The sequence below is a fragment of the Dromaius novaehollandiae genome, chromosome 2, assembly GCF_036370855.1.
Source record: "Dromaius novaehollandiae isolate bDroNov1 chromosome 2, bDroNov1.hap1, whole genome shotgun sequence".
Taxonomy (NCBI): domain Eukaryota; kingdom Metazoa; phylum Chordata; class Aves; order Casuariiformes; family Dromaiidae; genus Dromaius; species Dromaius novaehollandiae.
Window position 1 is genome coordinate 52894820 of NC_088099.1, and position 24528 is coordinate 52919347.

The 24528-nt window shown below is 37.5% G+C and overlaps 1 protein-coding gene across 7 annotated transcripts in view; it reads left to right on the forward strand.

The window, feature by feature from the left end:
* GOLGA4 (golgin A4) overlaps nucleotides 1–11654 on the forward strand; it is a 61971-nt gene extending 50317 nt beyond the window's left edge. For 5 of the 7 annotated variants that reach the window (XM_064506527.1, XM_064506531.1, XM_064506530.1 and 2 more), the window contains 5 exons: nucleotides 243–318; nucleotides 1993–2096; nucleotides 5902–5988; nucleotides 8695–8758; nucleotides 10913–11654. In XM_064506527.1, coding sequence (XP_064362597.1) covers nucleotides 243–318; nucleotides 1993–2096; nucleotides 5902–5988; nucleotides 8695–8724 — 297 coding nt within the window. In that variant the 3' untranslated portion in view covers nucleotides 8725–8758; nucleotides 10913–11654. The remainder of the gene's footprint in view (nucleotides 1–242; nucleotides 319–1992; nucleotides 2097–5901; nucleotides 5989–8694; nucleotides 8759–10912) is intronic. The other 2 variants (XM_064506528.1, XM_026100747.2) reach the window with 1 other exon arrangement.
* Nucleotides 11655–24528: the final 12874 nt, after the last annotated feature.

Here is a 24528-nt window from a genome sequence, read left to right on the forward strand (position 1 = left end):
ACTTATGTATATACATCTACATAAACTACTTAAGAGCATGTGTGTAGGGACAGCTTTTAATGACACGATTTTTAATTTTTTTCTTTTAAAAAACAAATGTATTTTGCTTTCAAAGAAGATTGTAATGTTTAGCCAAAAACTAATGCTAATAGTAATGCTAATGCTAAAGATAACTAATAACGTTATGTTTAATTTTAACTCCTTGTGAACATTACTTATCTTTTTGACTGCTGGCTGTTTAGATTCATGTACTGGAAGACCGTCTGAAAAATTATGAGAAGAACATGTATGTCACAGCAGTTAGAACACCATACAGAGGCAAGTACATACTTTTTCATCACAGATTAGGTTTTCTTGAAAGTTGTGGTTTGGCTTAGACAATTTATTAAAATGTGAATCTTTTTAAAAATACTCATTTAATCTTTTTGTGACATCTTACCTCTGTTTTGTCTTGTTTGATATAATAGAGCTAGTGTTTGATTTCAGAAGAACAACTCTTTTTTTTTTATACTTGTTTTTAAGTCTTAACCAAGTCCAAGAACTCTATATCAGAGTTCTTAAGCTTTGTATGCCCATGGAGGGAGTGATGCAGTGTCAGCAGAAAAGGGGTAGGGAGAAATAATCTGTTTATCTTGGCTAATTAAATATGCATTTTATGACTTGTTAAAATTCTTAAAGATTCAAATACTAGATTTTATGTTAGATTTTAGAGATCTTTCTTGTGTAGCATGTCTTAGCTTCTACTATCCTGATGACTAAAATTCCTTTGCAAGATCTTCTCTTCTGAGATCTTGATCACAAGAATATTACTTTTCTTGGTTTAAGAAGTGTTCTATTCATGTCTGTTAAGAATACTCTTGTAAAAGATCACTTCTGTACTATATGACTTCAACCATGTCCTTTATATTTTATTATTATTTTTAACCTCTCCCCATTGTCCACCTCTTCTCTGTCATGCTACCTATTTTTTTGCTTACTTTCAAGGCCTAACTCTCCAAGTTGCTATGTAGTTTAGTTTCCTGTCAGTCCATGAGACTGACCTTGTGTTAAATCATGCACGTTTCTCTTTTCTTCCGTTTTGGGCCTGGTAAGAGTAAGCAAAGCTACTTCTTTAATTTCCATAGGTATTCCTCCCTAAACTTATCCTACACTGTTACCTGTGTAATACTTGATGATTATAATCAGTTTTGTATACCACTACCTATCACATTCACCAATATTGCCTTGTTTTACCTGTATTTTTTTTTGGAGTTTGTATCTTTTTTATGTCTTGTCTTAAGCTTAGTTTGTAAGAGATCTAAAGTTTTTGTATTACAGTATGTACTACAGTTGTTCAGGTTCCTTGACAACGCTGTAGACACAGATCAAAATTTTTAATTGGAAAAAGCACTAACACTTGAAAATATTTTTCATTTGTCTTCCATCTGCCTTCCCCTGTTTTATGGCTTTTGTTCTTCCACCCTTTTACAATAAAGCATTTTGCAGACAAGTAAGAAATTTAGAAGTTGAGGCCAGTCAAGACTATGTATATTTGTTTGACTGTCTTAGATTGAGAATCCCGGTTATATCAGTTCATCTTTTTTGCACTTACTCTGAGATTTAAAATTAAATAAACACATGCAATTTCTGGATTCAGATGCCCTGACACAAAATTGGAATTAACTCATAGGCAAGAAAAATAGCAGCATCTAAGCAAATGTGTTTTCAGTGCATCTATTGTGAGCAAAGAAGAAAAGATCTAAGAATTTTCATTTGACTACAAATATAAAGTAATATATTGTAAATACTTTCTACATAAATGTGCTGATTCGTTATATGTCCCGCTACAGTGAAATGCTCTCAGTAAGCTTTAGGCATTTGGCATAATTATGCCAACCACTATGGTGCTTCTTAGTTGATTATATTTTATTCCAGTCACTTTCTGGCTAAGGCTAACTTTGATTCATATGAGTGACTCTCAATATAAATATACTCTCTTTTTTTTTGGCACAGATGGAAACCTTTGCCATACTGATGTTTCCCTCTTTGGAGAGCCTACTGAGTTTGAATACTTGAGGAAAGTGCTGTTTGAATATATGATGGGTCGTGAGACAAAGGTATGGAAAGTTATATACAGTACCATGTGGTTCAGGTTAGAATAAAATTTAGCTCCCTTGCTGTATAGATTTGAAGCACCATATGCTTGTGATTCATTACACACTGTCACAGGCTTTCAGGTTTGTTTAAAGAGGCATAGTCCACACCTTAAAAACTTTGTCAGCATGCTGAGATTAAGTGCTGGGGGAAAGAACAGGGAGAAGACTGGGGAGGGGGTATCGCATCTCTCACCAACATGCCTATGGAGACAAAAACAGCTATAGGTAGTTGTGGTTTTACTAGTTGGGGGAGAAAAAATGGTCCTGTTGGCAGTCAGGCTTAATGTACTTTGGAAACTGGTATGCACTACATTAACAAAAGTACTCTTGTGATGTCGTTTTGACACAAACGTGACAAGTAACAGTTGTATTGAATAATAGTTTGTTAATAGCTCTGAATGCTGAAATATCTCTTGAATTGTCTTTCTAAAAGATGTTTTATAGGCTCACAAATCTGTATACCTTCTTTAGATGGTATGAATTTACTCTTAAGAGCAGTGAAAACCTACACACTAAGTTCTGTGCTGACAAGCTTGTGAAATCATTCCTAAGTTGGAATTTTACTAGCTTGTAGCATTACTGATGCTTAGAGATTGACCAGGTTTAAAAGAGGTATGTCATAACACACACACTTTTCTTGGATGGTAAATACTATGTGGATTTATATATAGTATATATTTTTTTCCTCCCGAGAGTTCTTCCATTCTTTGTTGTACCACTTTCAACTAGGACTACTATTAAGCAGAGAGGTTTTATGCAGGGTTATAAGTTAATTAGCGCTGTTTTCATTGTTCTCTGTACAGAATAAAATTTGGTCTATGCAAGACTTTTTGTCCCTGTTGGATTCCTCTTTCTCTCCCTTTTTATCCCTTTTCTTTCTTTGGTATTAATTTCTCTTTATTAAAAATACAGATCCCATACCGGAAAACCCCCCCCACTAATTATCTTCTGTTCACAGACCTGTGGCTCATTCTACAGCTCTCCTAGTATAATAGCATATGAAGGAAATCATTAAAGAAAAACATGTACATTACTGAATTTTATGCTTTTGAATTGTGAGACATGAACAGGAAAAAATGTTAAAAAATGTTCTCTGATAACTTGGAAGTGGACAGTTCATCTTCGAACAACCCTTGAAACAGCAGCAGATGACTAGTGCAGCTGCTTGGTGCAAACAGCAGATGTGCATTCAAGGAAGCCTATTTTGAAGCTTCTCTTGTTGCTCATTAAGGCTATTTCTTACTGATGTTCAAAATACTATTATACTATACTCAAAACTTTGGCATATAAAACTGAGGGGTTTTTTTTTCCTTTTCAGCAGTGATATACTAAATCTGCAATAACATCATAATAATAATTTCTGCAGTTAATTTCTGCTGGGGGATTTTATTGTTCCTTTCCCAAATCCATCTTCATTTCTTGCCTCTTCCTTGCAGAATGTATGAAATTAGATTGCCAGCTTTTTCTAAGCGTGCACCTTATTCAGAATATCTGAACTTGGAGATATGTGGCATATACCATTAGATGCAATAAAATGATGTTTTTAGAGCCGTGTGAATAGTTGAACTTGACCACCTGTACTGCTCGCTAGAACACTAAGTCTTGCAGAAATCCTAGAGGACTGCTTTGGCAGATTGCTTGCAACTTCATTAGGCTGTTTGCAGTCTATTCTAAGGGTCAGAAAATGAGTGTGAGTTGTAGATCTATTAAAAATGTGCATCTTTATACTATGTCAGTTAAACAAGTACATTTGTAAATACTATAATGGAAGTGTATTCTGTCAGACTTACTTCAGACATTGTTGCTCTCCAGCATATATGTCTGAGATAGTAAATTTATGCAGAACTTTTTCTAGCACCTGGATATGCTTTAGTGCATTGTAGAAAAACAAGGGCAATTTCTGTTAAGCTTTTTGTGATTTTGGGGAGTTCTGCCTTTGACTAACAGCCTTCAAATTACAGAGGGACTGATGATATCTTTCTAAAAGTATTATTTACAGTGATGACGTACCTGAATACATCAGCCTCATTGAAAGAACTGGGACTGCAAACTATAATCTCTTTTAGTTGGACTATTATGTTTGTAAAAGCTAAGGCTTTTTATATAGATAGATACAGAGATATATGTACACATACACATGGACACACATATCTGTGTATACTCACACACTTAGAAATATGAAGTTTTTATAGTAGAGTAGATTATTAGAGGAATAAGGTAAACCTTTTGCCTATATTAAACATACAATCTTAAATACCACAGTCCTTATACCCTTGTTTCAGGACTATGCAACTGTGAAGAGGACTGAATGATTCTACTTCAAAATATCCCTAGTGACCACAAAAACTTGGAGAATTTCAAGTCATTGCTAGTGATAAATTCCAAAATGCACATTTTCAGGAAAGAAGGCTTTTAGATAGCTTGTATTTAAATTGGCATCTGTGCTTTCGTGCAGTATTTGCAGAATGTGTACATTTTCCTTCACATTCGCATACCATTGTGTCCTGTAGAAAATTGTTAAGAGAGGGCTTTCTTGGTAGCTGTCTTCTAAAGAGTCTGAATAGATTCTAAGTTCATTGCTAATTTCTCTTGCCAAAATCCTCAACACAACTATTTGGGAATAAACGATTAGAAAGCAAAGTGTGGAGTGAGTTTGTGGCACTGAACACATTCCTTTTTGTATCTGCATTAGAGGGACTGTAGTAGAGGGGCTTCTTAACGATGGAACTATTAATATGTTAAACTTAAAGTGATGCTTTTTTAATAGAAAAGGTTCAACAAGAGTTGGTTTATTTTCTTTTACTTTTTTTATCCCTAGTTAAGTTATGCACAGAAAAAAATGTAAAAAATTAGGGCATTACTTCTCACTTTCAGCTGTGGATGTTTTTGTCCTGAAGCTGCTTTGTTGCTATGGTTTCCCCTCTTCACTTCACATTTGAGACTGGTAATAAGCAGTAGGCTTTCAGGGGAGCAATCTTATCTCATGCACATTCTTTAGGAGCAGCAGTTACTGCTTTTGTAGCAATCACCTTCTGCTGCACTGCAGCTCTTGCTTTGACCTTTCTTCTTAAATCACCTGACTATTGTTTTGTGGCTTTTGGAACTTCTTCTTCCCACTCATCTGTTTTTAAGATGGAAATAATTGTAGCCTGTTTTGGACTGATGTTTAATAATAGTGTTTTAAACTTCTGACATCTTCCATCTGAAGATGTCTAAATGTTTTGCTGTTTAAATACGAGTTACTGTATACCTGCTACAAATATTTTTACAACTAAAGTTCCACATCTAACATTTGGATGTACTTTCTCAGTGTTTGATTTCTTTGTGTTTCTTTACACAATATTTGGATGATGTGAATGTAGTTGAACCCAGAAGGACTCTTTCAGGTTGTATGCACCTGAAATGTGTTTTTTTAGAAAGGCCCCATTAAGATCAAATGTTTTAGCAGCAGTATTAGCAACAGTATATTGTCTTATTAGAAGACATTTTAGTATCTGAGCTTAGATACCATAGAGCTTGCATCATTTTACAGTAGCTGCAGTTTGTGATAATGTGAGATGAAACTTTTAATGGTTTCCGTATAACTCACATAACATACCTATCATGTAAACAGGATTTGAAACTAATGGAAATATCTTACCTGTTTCAGTATGGTTTCCACTGACATTTCTAAAATAGTCTGCAGTATTCTTAAAGTGCATTTTAAAATATTGCAAAGTATTTTAATGCATACAAAATTGCTTATAGATAACCTGTTTTTCTTTAGACAATGGCCAAGGTTATAACGACGGTACTGAAATTCCCAGCTGATCAGACTCAGAAGATATTAGAACGAGAAGATGCTCGACCACTGGTACGTTGTATAAGTAAACTTAGTTTATGCAAAAGAGTAGGTTGCGATAATAAGAAATTGGAAACTTTCTTTAAGTCTCCCTTTCCCAATTTCCTCCTTTAAGGGAACTACTTTTCTCCCTCCTTCTCTCTCTCTCAAGGGAATAGCAAATTCCAGGAGCAGGTTTGAGTTTATAGTAAAAATTAAAGGGGAAAAAAAACAAGCCCTATTTTCTTAACTTATATTTCTTATCACTGGTTTAGCTATGTGTGTGGTAGCTATAGGTACAACAGAAGAAAGCAATTCCAGACATTGCTACCATTCTGCAAATGAATTTTCTAATCAAAACTGTCATCTGACATAAAATTTGTGTTTTTAAGTTCAGAAATTTTTGTAGAGATATACCATTTTTTTCTGAAAAATGTGTCAGGAGAGATTTTTCAGACCTGGGAAAAAAAATTCTGGAAAAAACAAGAGCCATTTTGTTTGCAGACTGGAAAACTGATTAGCTCACTCACCTGGGATATATGCAACTGAAGTAGGATGTATAGTGAGTATCCTAACAAGTTGATTATTTTTAGAGGCCTTCTTATTTTTTGTACAGAAAAACCTTAAAAATATGTCAGGTTCACTCTGGCTCAGAACAGGTTAAAAATAAGAATCCTGAACACTTCAAAAGCACTGCACAGAAAACCTTTTTCCAATATTGTCTTGCCTTCAGTAGCGCTGAGTAGCGCTCGACAATATTACAATATTATCTTTTACCTTGCCCAGCTGTGGGGAGGAAATAAAGTCATGAAGATTAGTCTGCACAGATACATATATTAGAGGTTAAAATTGGTGGAACACTGAATAGAAAATGATATTTGAATTCACCCTAAATAATTAAAGATTGCCCTGCTCTCCCAGATTTTGTGAGGGATAGAACGGAACTGCTCTAGCATCATTACGGCTGCTTTGCAGTGTATGTGAGGTTCCTCCCCAATTTAAAAAGCTTACTATCAGGTGCTTGGTATTTACAAAGAAGATGAATTGGAGTTTGAGAAGCAAACCACAAAGAAAGAAAGATATATGAGCATAAGTACTTTTAGTATTACTATTGTTATTTTGTGAGTAGTGTAACCATTTTTTACTAAGATAAAAGCTGGAGCAGCTTTTGTATCTGAAATCAACATTACGATCCATCTTTTTGTGGACCAGCATAGTAAAATTAGTAACTAAAGCAAGAGGAAGAGTTTCAATCTAATTATCTCAATGGCCTTTTGGATATTTTTGACTCTTTCAGAAACAGAATAAAAGAAAATTTTAAGCATTTTTACATTTCAGTTGAAGTAGTTATATTAAAGTACTATTGGTCCCTTGAAACAAATTTAAAAACATTCTATTGTTTCACCTGCTTGAAATATCAAACATAAGTGTCTGACATTTCAACACTTCCCTACACACTTGGTATGTAGGTTTGAAGTGTTTTGCAATCTTAAATATTTAATAAAATTATAAAATGATACACACAAATAATGACATAAATGTCAATAATAGTGCAACTTCAATAAATTTTATGCCACTGCATCCCAAGCATGATTTTTCGTCTCAGTTGTTTAAACAAAAAAGCTTCCTTCTGGCCAAAAGTGAGGTTAGAGAAACAAACCTTATTTTGCAATCCCTTCAGCTTTTTGGTATCTGAAACCCTGGTCTTCCTAAAACAGATACTCACAATCTCTGTTACTAAAGAAAACTTTATCTTGAAATCACCCAACCTAGTTTCAGGATTCAATTTTGGAAAGAACATACAGTGAAATTATTTTGCTGACTGCAAGTGCTTTCATGGTTAAGGATATCATAATTCAGAGACCTTTGTGTCCTGCTCAAAAACTTCTTGGGTTTCACCTAGCAGTCCTTCCCTGGCTCAGATTGAGCCTAACAATTTTTCTCCTTTCCAAAATCACATAAGAGGTGAAATTGTGTACATATATATATATATAACGGAAACTCAAATGTTAGGACATGTTATGCAAATTACTGTTGGAGGATATAGTCTTTTTTTTCTTCACTTTCAACATTGTTCGGTTTGTTTACTGAAGCACAAATTGGTATTTCTGATTAGTCTTTCGTAAATCTGTTTAGGCGGCTAAAACCAGTCTGTGTGGGCATCTTTATAAACATATTACTCCGTCAAGAGCTGTTTTTTTTTTTTAACTGACATTTATTAACATGATCATAGGGTTTCTTCCCGCTTAACAGTAACAAAATGATACTGGTATTTGAAAATACCCAACATTTAGATCTCAGGAGCAATATAGTGCCTAACTGCAATTAAATGTGCATTTTTAACGTAAATGTTTCTGCATGTTAGTCTGTAGCCAAAATGTCTATAACCAATTTTAATATGTGAATTGTCAATTTACTTTGCTACTGAAAAAGGATAAATGTGTGTAGCACTAAGAGGAGGGTATTTCCAGTAATTATTTACCCTTTTAGCATCTGGGGCTTTCTTTATTAAACAGTGGGAATATGTTTAAGGGGATTCCATTGAAAACTTTTAACAAATTCCTAGGTCAATAAACATATGCCAGATCAATGTATCTCCTTTACTAACGAAGTTTTTAGTGTGTAATTATTGTGATCTGACTGCAGCAATCTCATCTGTAATCTATAGATGTCCACAGAGTTCTTACTGAAACTATTAACACAGTAGTTCAATAAGTTGTTTTCTTCCTGGCTTTGTAGTTTGCCTCACCTCGCAGTGGTATCTTCTGAATATGCCATCAGTCTGTGCTTAGTTAGCATGTGGGTGAGTGAAGCCTAATACATACTTGTTGTGTTTGAAGATCAAACCTGTAGCATGAGATTAATCATTCTTCTGTTACTTTTTTTCTTGCCTTATTTTGTTTGTTAACTTTCAAACATTTTTGTTCTATACGATAAACACTGTTCAACTCTTAATCATGAATTGCTTTACAAAGCTAAGTTTGAAAATGTTGATTCAAAATCAATCTTTTTGAGATACAAGCATAACCTGAAATATTCATTGAGGGCAACAGAAATCTCAGTTGTAGAAAAAGCAAGCAAAATCAGATTTAAAATCAAATAATATGTAATATTAATGTTTACTGTACTTGGCCTTGTTTTGTTCTGTGATTCCCCCCCACCACACACACTTTTTGAGCTTCCTATTTGAGTAGGTAAACATGTAAGTCAGATTTCTGGAAGATGCTTACTCACTGTACTGTTTGAAATGGATTATTACATCTTACAAATATCAAAATGGATCAGAGGATTTAGGCTGTGACTACATTTAAACTTCATTACTTTTTTTGAATCTGCCCCTTGGCTTGGTATTAAGAATTAAGATAGAGCATATTGGTTAAGGAGAAGAATTTTGGGAGCTTTATGCTCTCAATTTATTGCATCATTTTGGGGGTTTTACTAAGTTATTTTCATTATGAATCTGCAGCACTAACTGTAGTGTTACAGAGAACAAGCAACTGATTTGGCCTAAAGATAAAGGTTCCATCAGGCCAGGCGAGCTAAACAAGCAGCACAGACTCAATAGTGGTTGAGAGAGGAGCAGGATATTGAAGTATGCAGGTAAAACTTTCTGCATTGCCCAATGTGATTATCAGCTGAGTAGTGTTAGTGATGTTTGATATTTAATAAGCTCTTCAGATGACTTCTGTAGGATATACTCAGCCTAATTTTCCTTCTCCTTTGCAACTGAAAAGCTTTGCTGAGTTGCAGGCGATTGATTCAGTGCATCTGAAGCAATCGCTCTCTGTCGGCTGAAATGCAGGGGCTGGCTCTGTGCGCGTCCTTGGCCCGCACCACCTCGATAGCAACATGGATTAAACTTAAGCTGCTTCCATCACCAGTTACCATGAGGCAATGGACAGGCAATCTTCCTCTCTTGCAGTCATGTGAATAGAGCCTTCAATACAAAATATACTTGTATCAAAGGAGTGAAGAACATATCTATTCATTTTGGCTAACACTCAAGATTTCTCCTTTTATTTTTATTTTGTGTTCTTTTAAATCTTTCCTTTTGAATAAGATAGCAAATGAACTTTATTGCACTTAAAGTGCAGTAATATTTGGACTCTTTGCTCCTAGCCTTGATCACTTCTTAACAAAATCAAATGTTTTTTTCTAGCTGTGAAAATGAATTGTTGAAAATGAATTGTTCGTATTGAGAGGACAGAGCTATTTATAACACTATTGCAGAAAGCATATTTGAAATTTAAATTCTTGTCACGTTGTCTGTAATGCTGATGTAAAAAGTTCATATGTTCTCAGCCCTTTGTGAAGGATATCATAGAAGGGCTTGATTTTTGACCTTGGTGTCAGCAATTGCCTGTAGTAGCTTCATAATTTAAACTACTATGTATGGAAACTGTTCAGATCTCATTATTAGACTGTAGATTCTTAGTTCATCACAAATATTCTTGAGGTTTATGTCAGTGGATAGCCAACAAATGGAATAGTCTTCCATGTATAAACCTTAGAAATTAAGGTGACGCTAACTTCATTGTGAAAGTGATAAATACTTTTCCTGGAGGGGGGGGTTTTTTTGTTAGCCCTGAAGTTTGACTTTGTTTCAGTTTGAATCATGAATCTTATGAGACGGCTTATTAAGGCATGATACTGTGGTATAATATCTGTTTCCAGTGAGACTCCTGTAATTGTTTTGTTGTTGGTTAGTGGGTTTTTTTGTTTTGTGTAGGATTTTTTGGTTTTTTTTTTAATCCCAGTTCCTCAACTGTTTTGAAAATACTGGAATGGAATTACTTGCTCAAAATCAATGAATAATTTGTTCATTTGATTTGCCTGAAATTGTTCCATCTCCTATTGCTACCAGTAAACAAATAATTATTTTAATATTAGGTATTTATAAGTTACTCCCTTCACAATGTAACATTCATTTATTTGCTTTAACTTTTTATTCTTCTAGTCATGGCTACGACCATCTTGAAGAAATAGTGATGATAATGTCTTATGACAGAGCTGCTTAGAAATATGTCCATATCTCTGTTGTTGTTCCTTGAGAATGGGCAAGAAGAAAAGCTATTATTTGAGGTCACAAACGGAGCAGCAAGAACCAAAACTCAGCACCACCTTTGGACCATGAATACAGTTAACAATTGCCTTGACGAGAAACGCTAATCAGGGGTTATCTGGTGATGAACCTTTTTTCTCTTCTATTGAATATTGTCTTCTATTTTGTGTTAAAGGTTATTTTTTTAAAGGAGAGAAAAGACTTCATCCTAGGGAGGAATTGCCCACTACTGTGTCTCTGTACAGGTTTCACTGGGTGTTTTTTAAGAGTTGAACTAAATGGTTTGTCTCTTCTATTTATTTTTTTATTTTTGAATGAATTGTGCAATACATTTTGGATGGGTAGCAGTTGGGGTGATTTTCCTGATGAACTAGGCACTCTTGTTTGACTACTCTCTCCCGATTTGATCTTCTGATTGTTTGCTAAAGGTCACTTCTATATGCTTTTGCCTACAATAAATCCAAATTGCAGTACCTCATTTGTTTACTCTTAGCTTTTGTACTTCTATTTTCTGGAGAAAAATACATTACTGTAAATTGTAAATAGTTAATACATAACTGTATCATATGCTGATCTGTGACTGTTGACAGCACTAATCTGGCAAGCTGAGATAAAATAAAGTTTATTTACTGTATAATTTTGGTGGTATGATTTTTCTTTTGGAATGATCACCAGTTTTGTTCTTACTCTTGTGCAAGCCATCCCTCTCTGAGACGTTTCCTGTTTGAAAACCCTGTTATATGAAGATTTATTCAAGTAAACTTTCAAAAGGCAAAACTTTCAGATTTTCAAAGGATCACAAATGGTATGACAGATGCATGGTGAACTAAACTGACACAAGAGTGTATCAAGTGAGGAAGTTTGCTTTGATATGGTTTTGGAATTCTGTTCTTTTTTCTTCTTAAATAATGTCTAACCACTTTGAAATATAATTTGTGATCCTCTGAACCCCTATCCAAGTATGGATAAATTTAACCTGTTCTGCCATTGCTTTGATACTTGCCATATGAATAATTGTCACCTGTACTGTTTATGCTAGTTCGACTGCCAAGATTGTTGAAGGTGTTTGATCCTTCATGGATGTAGTTTCTAATAGGAGCAACAAATCCACTAAATAGCTCATCAGATAGCTCATCTCTGAGCATAAATAGGTCTTTCAAATAACCACACGTGGAAGATACCATTGAATACTGTTAGGAAGTGGTCGTTAGCTGCAGGTCCTTCTGCCTGCAGAAGCAGGTTGGACTGGTGTGGCATGGTCTGAACAAGTTTGGTTTGTTGCCCTGCTCCAGCTGCAGTGACCAAGCTCGATAGCTGTCCCTGAACAGCCCCAACCCCATGATTTGCACACCTTATCACCCTCCTCCTGTTTCTTCACCCTCCTTTTCACAACCCTTGTACCTAGCCATTTTAACCATTACTTTTTACCCATTGGCCCCAAGTTTGCTTCATCCATACCCAAATTTAGTATTTCTGATGCCATTACTGGGGTAATCTGCCTTATACAACGTTACCGTTGTGGTTACCTTGGCACTGGTGGCTTCTCAAGACTCACCAAAAAGTCCCCAGTGTTCATCTCCAGTTATCTGTGAAGTTCGGCTGTTTCTCACGCAACTCTCCCATGACCACTGTGAGATCCAGCCACCCCTTATGGCACTGTTACTTTGGACAGTGTCTCATGTTGTTACCTGCCACGTCCAGCAATTCCTAATGTCATGTCTGGCAGTTTTCCATGTCCTGTTCGGTTAGCTTCACCTCAGGCCAGGGTGCAGTGAGCAGCCTAAGGTTTGCCTGCGGCTCTAAAAAATAGTTACAGACCAGTGATGTGTAGGAAGTTTGATACGGTTTTTGCAAATGCACTGGAATTCACCTTTCTTGTCATCTGCAAGAAGGGAAATGAAGAAACTGAATTTATCTTCACAGTTTCACATTCTAACGAAACTGGAGAAGTGGGAGGATTTCTGTGGTCCAATATCTCTTGTGGCCACCAGCTGTCTAGAGAATGTGTCTGGTTTTAAGCTGTTGAACAGAGTCTAAAGGGACCGTATGACTTACTTTTGATATTTAAGGACCCAGAGTTTCATTTTTATTTTCTACTGCTTTGTCCCTGGCAAAAACTCTGATTTGTCATGCTGATTTATTGTTCATAGCATCTTTTTTTTTTTTTTTGAGCTTGCCCCTTTTATCAAACAAAAGTATGAAATCAAAATTGTATGTTTTTATAACAGTTTCAGTTATAAAAGCCTCTCTTTGCTTTCTGCTCCTGTTGCATATCAGACCCTGAGCCTCCAGAGTATTGCCTGATGTGCACCAGCAGCCTTGAACAGATTTCACATCAGTACTTTGGGATCTGGAAAAGGCATGTTTCTTTCTTTCCTGGCTGAAGATTGGTGGAGTTTTGCAATTGCTATCATTACAGCAATCTAAAATGTGTATTTTGAGTTTTAGGTTTCCATATAAGGTATACATCTTCTTACGCTTTGGGAAATTAAATGTAGCTATCTGTTTCTCTCATAAAGTTTATAATTACTTGTATTTTTTGGTTCTTTTCTTGTCCTCACAAACTTGGACATCACTCAGGATGCTTAATGGTTTTTTGGTTTTGTTCTTTTCCCATTCTGTGAAGGATACTAGTTATGGGCTGTACTTTGTCAAGCGTGGACCAAACTGAAATAGTCTATATAATATTCATACAACATCAGATGGAGCAAATAAATTCCCTTCCCCCCTCAAGTGACCTAATTAAAGAATGCAATGGGGATTATAGAGTTATCTTCTTGGTTTTATGTTTTCCATTAAAAAAAAAAGTTCACTTCTATAAATAACTCATAAGTAATCACATAACTGTTTCTTAACATAATGGGAGAGATGTGTTGAGTACAAGAGCTTAGTCAGACTGCAGTTTTAACTGCTTCTATATTTTTAGTGACTATGCAAATAAGGCATTAGTTTAGTGCTTAAATAAAGGAAATGAGTTAGGTTAAAAGCATGAAAGAGAGTCCCACTTTGAGTAGTGTTTTTTGCTTCTTGGAATGTCATAAAATACCAATAGTAGTGCCAATACAACTATAAACTAATATGCTCCAGCCCACAAATACTTGTGATTATAAAATACCCTTGTTTAGAAACACATAGCTAAAAGCCAAAGACCATATCAATGTGCTGGCTGCCTTTTTAACAGAGGTTGCAGGATCCCAAGCTTGTTCAAACTGAAATGGTAGAACATGATGTTGCAAGAGAATTCATGTGGATTATGTTTTACGTTGAACTTTCTGCCAGTTAAACATGCATTCAGTGTCCATCACATATTTACAATTTTATGGACCTGTACACATGTGCATAGAAACACAAAAATGTACAGTAAATCTATTTATAAAGATAAGACTTAAAACATTTACCAAGCATCCTCTAGTGTCCTAAAGATTAAACACCATTAATTAAGGTGAAAAACATCTGTGTTTTATTTTTTATTATTATTTCTGTACTACTTCGGTGCCTGGGCTGATGTGTATTGGCAACATTCTATTTCAGATTTCTTATTAAAAAATATTTATAAATCCACCCAAATTCCAGCTCTGCCATTTTTAGCCCCTCTTTCTATGGGCTATGCTAAAACTTTCTTTCTTTCCAAAATAGTACTCAGTTTCTGGTTCTCTGTTCTAAGATGATGATTCCAAATTGTGCGGAAACAAGACTGAATGCCAAGATGGGTTTCATTCGGTAATTCAGACTTTTTGCATGCAATGTTACTGTCCATCCATAGCTGTGCAATGGAAAGTATTTTCTCCTCTGTGAGGGTTTGTTAAATTGAGAAACTTACTTTTGATTTGCTTTTTCAAGAAATGACAGCTCTTTCGCAGTGTCATTATGGATTCATTATAGAGTCAAGATAAGCAGGAGCTGGCTGCCTCCCTCCCAGCATGCGGGATAACCACTTCCCAGCTCTGAAGCTCTGAGCTATCCCTAGGCTCTGCTCCTCCAGAGCACTGCTAGCTCGGGATTGTGGAGCTCTGTGTGGTTGTGGATAGTCATAATATTGCAAATTAGAGATGTTAGAAAAGGAGTAAGCATACGTTGCATATTATTTTACACTGTATCTCTGATCTAGGTGTTGTCACCTTTAATTTTCTCTTCTCTTGCAGGTTGTCATTTGCACTGGTTCTAGTCTTTCTCTGTAAACACTGAGTTTCTGTATGTATTAAAATCATTTCAAAGGCACGTTGGCTCAAAATAAGCACATCTCTAGAGATTTCTTTCTCCGTAAAACAGTGACAGACATTATTTCCTACAGCTGCCGCTTAATACTGTGTGACATTTCAGAGAGGCTGTAATTAAGTCAATAGTAATTACGTGCTAACTTAGGTCTGTGCTAGCACAGCACTGTACAGCAACGGGGCATTTTGGAAGAGTCGGGAAAAATGTGGTGCAAGGCCCTGCTATGACACGACTTCCTCCTCTCGGTTGCAGCTTCTAAAGCAGCAACCAGGTCACGTCCTCATCTGATGGCTGTTGGGCAAATAAATACAATAGTTGTTCGGTTTCTTATTAGGCAGGTCCCTGTGACAAAAGCCGCTGCAATTCGGCGGGTGGGTTTTCTGAGCAGAGACCAAGGCCTAGGTGGCCAAGGAGGCTCAGCGCGTCCAGGATGTGGAGGGCATCTCTGGAGGCTGATGTTGAAGCAGGTCAACAGCCGTGCACTAGAGAGGCCTTTGCTTGCTGAGCTGTGTCAGCCCGTCTTCATGGCTAGACGACTTGAGTCTCTGGTGCTTTCAGTAAGCATTTAACTTCACTGAAAGGAAAGAGGATGAATTGCAGAGTGTATGCTGTAATCTTTGCCACTGTTTATATTTTGGAAACTTTACTAGTCCAAGAAAGTATTTAGCCTTGTTTAGATCTATGATTCCTACTTGTTACTGAGATGATGTCTGCAAGAAAAATAGCTTTTGCGTTTGGAGGCACCCTGCGTTGCCCAGTTTTATTGGAGTAAGGGAAGGACTTAGACATTTTCTAGCTTGGATCAGGCAGTGTATCTTTTGCAGATCAATCAAAATGATCAAACAGCATGTAGAATTTAGAACAGTTGTCTCTCTGTGCAGCCAGAATGACATAGGTTCTGCGGTTCCATAACTGCAAGCTTGTTCTTCAGAGGAGCCTTGTCAATCTTTCTCGCTCAAGCCACAGTCTCCTGAGAAACTGCTGAAATTGAAAATGAAGAAATCTGTTTCTGAATGAGGAAGAGAGAGGATAAATAGTTACAGAGTAAAGTCATCTGGGTTGTAAGATTCATCATGGCAGATCAGATGGTAAGTGCTAAACGTATTACCATTTCTGAGCAGAAGTTTTAAGTTTGCCATGTTTGTGGCCAACATGCTGTTTGTTCTAGCAGCCCGTCACCATTGGGAAGAGGGTAAAAGTACTCGATAGCGAGCTGGTGTAAGCTACCTAGAAGTAGACTTCCCCACTGCCTGTAAGCTTTTATGCCCCCAAACATGAGAATTACTGGAATGGCATATCCCGATTAATTTAGCTGTGGATATTCTGGTCCATGAACACATCTGCTTATCTTCGTGAGTACTGCTAAAATCCTGTCTTTACTGATGCAATGGACCGTTCTGGAAATCAGCTGTAGGACTGAAAATAACTGGTCCTTCTTTATCCCTTAACAACATGGGCAGTACTTCCCTATGCCTAGAAATGGGAAAGTCCATAGATGTGGAGAGAGTTTGTAGGCTGAAATAAGTAAATTGCAAAATACACAACAAGAAGACAATCCAACAATTCTTATTAGTGTATGTTATTATGATGGCTATTTAGGGTTTATAGAGTATTTTGCCTTTAAAATAATGGCAATTATTTCCCTTCCTCACAGGCTAGGCTAGGAAAGGTGATAAAATGAGAGACTGGCAAAAAAAGGGGGTTGGGTGAAAGCCTAAGGTCTTCCTTTATGGTAATGAAAATAATAAATAGGCTGTGCTATCTTCAGAGAGCAAATGGTTTGTTTTCTGGCACTGGGATCTAGAATTGGCTTCCCCTAAAAGTAACTGTCCATCTTGAAGCTCTGCAGCCACAGAGAGTATTATCTGAATGTTATTTAAAGAACAACACGCCTAAGCCTTGAAATTCCAATGCGTGTTAGTCAGTGAATTAAAATCTCATCCAACTGTGAACTAAGCATTGGAAATGGGTAGCCTAGTTAAGTGTAAGGGTTTCCCCCTCCCCCCCCCCCTTCAGCGTCAGGTAGAGCATTTAGGACATTATGACTCTGCAGGACATTAGACTCCTCAACCTGAAGGATGAAGGACAAGCTGTGTATGTTTTATACAGGGCCTGCCACAGTGCGACCCCTTTCCTAAGATGAACCTGCAGGCTCCTGTGGCAACAGAAATATTGCTATAAATATAGAGTGAACAAGAGAGGTCCAGGTTGTCTGTATGTGTAAGCTTTTTTTTATTATTATTATTTTTATTTAAACATTGCTTGTTTAGTCCAGTGATTGAGAAAGAGGAAAGAGTACCGGCAGCAATGGCCAGCATAAATAGGGTCTTACAAAAACACCTGGGGTTGCTAGTACCTGCTATGTTTGGAGTTCTTTCAAGCACGGTTGGATACAAATGCCTTACTTGCTTGTAGTGATATGAAACTTAAAAAAAAAAAAAAAAAAAAAAAAAAAGCTTCATGATTAGAGACAACCTTTTTGCTTGGAGGGCTAGAACTGAGCTTGCGCCTCATGGATGGGCCTGTGGGGACCTTGATAAACCACCTGGACGAGCCACAAGTCTTTGGCAGCAGCTTCCTTTAAGCAAGAGTTCCCCTTCTATGTACTATTTATCTACAACTGTTCATTAAACATTTTCTTTCACTTGTCTTCACTGACCCCTTCCAGGGCTTATGCATCAGTGTCTCCTTGGAGCAACCTGCTGCTGGCAGAAGGTGAGGGTGGCTTTTCTGCGAGCCAAAACCCAGAATGGGCCTGCTTGTTATTTTACAGCTTTTGGGGAGACTGAGTGTAAGAGGCAAATGCATGAAGTCATTGACTTACTTTTAGATGGAGAATAAGTGTGTGTATTTTGAGGAAGGATGCTGACTATAGGGAAGCTGGCATTAGAGCTTACTTTAGATAAGCTTTAATACTGACTAAAAACAGAAGTCAGTTTATGTATTGGTATAGACATCCTTCAGCAGGATCCTGATGGTTTTCAGAGAGCCCTCTGTGGTTGCAGTAATGGCATCTCACAGCGAAGGAATCAAATAGATGCACTGGACAAGAGGAGGTAAAAATAACTCCAGTTCGTGCCCTTTTGACAAGGTGACAATTAAACTGTGCTTATTTCTTATGTCACTGCTGCTGTCAACTAATTGTGAGCATAGTTTGTTTAATGTATCACTCTGGGGTGCCTGGATTAATCTATCGTGTGTCAGGTAAAGCATGGTAATTAGACATCTCGCATGATTTCACGTGTGCCGTGTCCAGCCCGGCCAGGCTGGTCCCAGCCACTTCAGTGATGGTGCTGGGGATGGGAGAGAGCTTACCCTAAGCTGATACATGCAGTCCTACTAAACGCTCACAAAGATGGTAGGGAAGGCTGACAAACTGAATTTTTCTAATTTTCAGAGATTAGTCTAAGTTTCAACAATTTCTCTTTTATGGAGAAGCCTGTGCGAAAACCTCAGTCTTGCAGCTTTAGCATGACAGTTGCTCCCTCTGTTTTGGAAGTCATCCTGAGCCTTTTCTAACGCTGGAAGCCCCAGTTGGCCAGTCCTCATTAACTAAACGGCGGGGGGCTAGGATCCTACAGCTTTGTTTTAAAATAATGATGCTAAAAGTAATTCACTAGAAACCAGCAGGTACTTTGCATTGCACTTCTATTTTTTAATTTTGCCAGCATACTCCATTTGATGTCAAAATTTTGTTTGCAATTAACTTTCCTAGCACGATGTAAAAATCCAGTTCTCTGTCTGAAACTTGTGTTTTTAAATATTCACAAAAGGCCGAGGTTCTAGAGCCCCAAAACTGTGACAGCTTCTCCAAATTTGTCTTATTTTCTTGCACTGCTGATCTATGAGATGACAAAGTTTTATTATCAAATTCCTCCCAGAACTTCTCTTACACCTGGGGCCAGTCATTGAGGAGTGTGATAACACCACTCATAAACAAGAGGGCATAGCAAATCCCTTACCTTAATTCCATCAGTTTAAATTGAATTATACCTGCAAATAAATTGTCCTAGAGTTTTTTCTTTTTTATCACTGGCATCAGCACAATGTTCTTGCTATCAGCATACTTGAATTCAGTGCTTTTCACATTACTAAGCTAGATAAGTATGCCTCTTTTGGCACATCTCATGCTGATAAATCCTATGGAGTCCCACAGTTTACTTTTCTGAACTCCTGTGTATGTGTAGCACACACCAAATTAAGCCATAGCACAGTAAACGATGTAGGAATAACTGGGTCACAGCAGGGTCTTGTATATCACAAATTATTTGGTTAAGGGGTCAAGCTTTGACTGCCCATGCACGCAACTGCAAAAAGTGCCATATTTTTTTTCAGGGGGAGAGTAGGTTTGGATCTCTCAAACATGATAAATAGGTTATTGTTCATCTGAACTTTTCACACAAGTATTGTATGATAGTTAACATGTGAAATAATAAACACTGAATGGCAAGTTAATGGAAAGCAGATGTGCCAAGAATTCCAAGCAAAATGCCTGAAAGCTGTGGTATAAATTGTACCTTTCGACAAGTGGCCTAAACTCGTGTGACCACCAGGGTCTCAGAGGAATAGATTCAGAAGTGGAGGCTAACTGGGAAAATACATACTACACTTTGATTTATAAATCAGTGAGATTTAGTGTCTTACGGAAAAACGGTGGATCACAGGATCCACCATGTGGCCAGTATTTCACAACATGCTGGTATTCTGTACATGCTCCTCGCCTTGTGATTTTTGTTTTGATGCAGTGAAATGAGAGAAACGAGTTAAAGTCCACTCCTACTTAAGCTAAGAAAAAAATCTGCACAATCCAGATCCATTAAGGTTTCTGGAAATCCTTCCCTGAATTTCAGTTGGGCATGCTCAGGCTGCTGACATCCCTAGCTCTAAGTTTTACAAATGAAAACAGAATGACGTTGAGAATCATCAGTCTCTTTCAATTATAAGCTTTACACCTTTGCCTTAAGCTGTAATTTTATAAAAAACTATGACGTACAAATGTAATGGCATGCAAGCTGATGTATTTTTACAGTCTAGTTAATTCCAATTAGAGTAAGATTTAAAACACTCCTTCTGAAAGTATGATAGGTCCTGGTTCGTAATCCTGCATTGGTTTTGTAGGTCTCATAATCAGCGCTAGGCCGTTGAGTATGATAACAGCTCTGCTGGTAGGAAGGGTCTGGAAAGCAGCGAGGCTATAAGCTTCCATGATAATGTTGCAGAAATATTGACTGGTTCAGGGTTAGGACCGTAACGTGGCTTACCCGCCTCTGGCTCTGTGCTTAACAAAAGGCATGGGTTGAAAGCAGGGGGATTACTGCATTGCGGCTAACGCTTGCAGAAATTCATTTCTAGTTTAGCCTTTTTACCGCAAAGTTGCAGCGTGCTGGTTCTCCTTGTGAGCTTCCCTTTGTCCTTAGGATCCTTTGGGAGAAGGGGGGCGGCTGTCGGTGGTTTGCAACGCAGGCACCAGCTGGGGACAGGGTGAAGGTATTGAAGAAAACTGTGATAACAATCCATTGTGTCTGCGTATCTCAGATGCCCAAATTCTTGTCAGCCTGAGGTTGACGTAGAATCCTCAACTTCTGTGGCAGGCCTAATCATCTCCTGGTGCTGAACAAAGACCGGTAATCAGTAGCAGGATTTGGTTTATCATTTCTCTTTGATGTATGTCTCCAGGTAGCCTGGTACTTTTCCCAGAAATCCCAGGGTTGGCCGTAAACCATAAAAGAGTTCTTCTGTGACAAGTCACAGCTTCAGCATTCACTGCCTTTATTTATAATCCCCGTGAGGTTATTAGGGAGATTACAGAGAAAAGATACAGTTTGGGGCAGTGCCTTTTGAAAGCTGATGATGCTTTTTTCTCCAACTCATCTGACACATTCAGTAGCCTCATCTAGTGCGTGTTTAAGACTCAGACATGGGCGAGAATTAGCTAGGTAGCCCACAACATCAAGTTAGACAAGACTGGGATAATGCTGGCAAGTAAATTTGATTAAGAGCATATCAGCCTCCTTAAATAAGGGGATATTAATGAGTTGTGTTTTAGGGCTATTGTTATATTTCTGGTTGCATTTAGGCGATCATTTAGGAGGTATTGAAAAACGCTAACTTTGGTGTTGTGAGGTTAGTATTTCTGGAGTTCCTCTGTAGTCATAGGTGAGAGATCAGTTTTGTCGCTTGATCATTTCTGAAAGCAAAATGAAAGCAGTTCAGATGCTCTGAGCTGGCTTCTGGTGGAGCTTCTCTTCTCCTTAGCAATCGCTCTTGTACCTCGATAGCCCGTCTCCTTCAGCACAACGATCATCACAGGCATCCATCAGCGGAGACGAAGGAGCTGGAATTTCTTCATCACTTCCCTTAAGAAAGGCCCCCGTGTTGGTGGGGCAGCTACTTAAGAATTCCCTCTTTTTACCCTTGGGTCTGAATTGGCCCAAAGCTGTTGACCCTTAGTGCACTGCACAAAGCACATTGCCTTGTTATTGAAGATAGCTGAATTGTAGTGAAAGCAGGGTCTTGGGGTAACTACCTGAGTTGTGTTGCATGTACTTTTGGAATATATTGCCACATGGTTTATTTTTGGATTTATGGATTTTTATCCATAAGTCCTCCTATAGCCACTCTAAAATATATACATCAAAAGAAATAGTAAGTACATAGAGGATTTAATTACAATATATTGCCAAATTAAATTGTCTCCCCTCCGGTTATGGTAAAAGCTTTCTGATCCATTGATCCTTGGACTGCGGTAATAAGGTTCAATCAACTCTGAGTGCCCGGGCACATGATATTACTGATGTCAGTGTGAAATAAAAATGTGCTGTGGCAGTTCCACTAGTGAAACCAATGCTAGTGAACAAAAAGGCAATTCAAAATAAGCCTGTATGTGTCTGCTCGATTGTGCAGCGTGTGTGTACCCACACTATTTTTAAATACATAGTACATGAATATGTATAACATAGTTTTAATTCTATCCATATGCAAACAAACATCTGATTGCTGTTGGAAAATATGAGAGCTACAAACTTGACCAGTACTTGCTGTTAGCAGCACATCCATAAGTTAGCCTGAGTCTCAATTCATCCCAAGCACGTGCTTAGCTTTAGGTCTGCCATTCAGTTCCCTTTAAGTCAATAAAGTATAAGCATGCACTCATATTTAAGGATGTACTTAATGAAGCACATAGCTGAAAAAAGAGAGACTGCTGAGTAGAGATCTATTACATGAGTTTGAAAATGCAGAGATCTGGATCCACTAAAGAAAGGAAAAAACATTTGGGCATGAACTGGCTATAAATCAGCTTGAAATATACCCTAACATTGAAAGCCAGGGCAACTATTTAATGCATAGTTTTCAAGGGGATAGAGGAATGGTGTCATCAAATAGACTGGATTGTTTCTAAAACAGTACAGTTTAAGAAAAGAAAACCTTTAAATACTTCAAAGGCACAACTGACTTTTACAGATAAGGCTCTGAAAATCCTGGACTTTCACACTAATTTTTCAAGCTATTATTATGAGAGGAAGATTTTTGATGTAATTATTGGCTCCTTTATCACCTGAAGATTTGTATTGAATCCCTCTTCAACCCACATAAATCTTTTTGGATTCTAAAACTACTTAGAGAACTCCAGTAGAGCTCTACAAGGAAAGCAAGAAGCAGTGGTTGAAGAGCTAACAACAGCAAATAGAAAAAAAGAGAGAGAATGATTTTCTCTCTCTCCTGTTAACTCAAGCAAAAGAGCTAGTTACAGCCAAATGGAAGAACAGAACATCAGGAAATAAATGTATATATAATGTTAAAGAGATCAGTGTAAGCACCTCATTAAACTTTCCAGGGGCAACCTAACCTGAACCTGTTACCTATCAAAAGTAATTTTTCTTGCATTCTTTGATGTAAAAATTGAGGGAGACATCTCCTTAACGGGAATAATGTATGAAGATATTGTTTGTACTATGACAATTGCAGTCTAGTTTTGCCAATAAATCTAGATGCTGAAAATGATTTACTGTTTGACAGGCTAAAACATTACGAGCTTAAATGTAGAGAGCTCCTCTGAGTTTAACTGCAGTTATTTAGGAAACACAGAGCTCTGTCCCTGTCTATCCAGCAATTTCCTACCTCATTCACCAGTAGACATGTGAATATAGGGAATTCCCTCTTTATCAAATATATTTGATATTTACCATATATATATATGAATCATATATATAAATATATATGAAATTAATGTATTTTTCTGGTCTTTCTTAGTTACCCCTTTTATGTGTTTATGTTAATCATGAGGCTAAATCCTACTCTTTGGCAGCTCCAGCAGTACTGGGAGAAGGGAAAGGATGGGAAGGGAAGGGAAGGGAAAGGAAGAAAAAGGAAGGAAAGGAGGAAAAGTCTCCATTTTCTTTACAGTGTAATGAAAAGTGGCTGTGCTCTTCTCTGTGGTTCAACTGGGGAGACAGCCAGGATGAACCTTTTTCACAAAGTCTCACAAGAAGAGCAACTGAAAAGGATGCTGTTTCTCTGATATGCAAGAGGAGCTACAGAAATTACTTATAATCTGGAAAATCTCTCTTCCACTGAAAGACGAAAGGAGTTCGGCTTCCTCAGCTGCGCTCGAAGGAGTTAGCAGGTGAATTAGATCCCACCCCTCTGTGAGAAGTAACCAGTAAGAAACTGTGCTTCTCAAAAAGTAGTATAAAGTAAGAAAGCAGTTTTTCTTTCAGGTTTATGGTAACATCATAACATTATCATTAAGACCAGATTTACAACTGTAATTACTGATTTCCTTGTATTGAGCACTAGCCAAAGAAATAGGTGGAACGCATGCGAAGAATCGGCCAGGCTCACACCCATAGTGGGGAAGTGTTAACGTGAGTTGGCTTTAGACACCCTCAGCCTTCCCCGTCACTGAGCTGGCGCACGGCGTCTCTCCAGCCCCAGCTCAACACCGACCACAAGGAGCTGAGGCAAATTAGAGCCCGGTGACCCCCGGCAAGAAACCCTGTGCAACCCTCATGCAAAGTAATGGATATCTGAAGGAAGGCAGGGAACACGCAGAGTTACTTGTGGATGGAGACTGATTGGCGATAGACAGTAAAACCTCAGCCGCGATAATACCATGGGAACACCACTACGGTACGTTGACGTAACTGCTAATCGTTGCAAGGAAGAGCAACGCCAGAAAGCAGTGTCCTAAAATTAAGTGAAGTATTGGTTAAAATAAGGAAAACAAGTGCATTTGAGTACATATTGAGTACAATGTGTACAATTTAGGAACAAATTATAAAAAATCATGTGAGAGG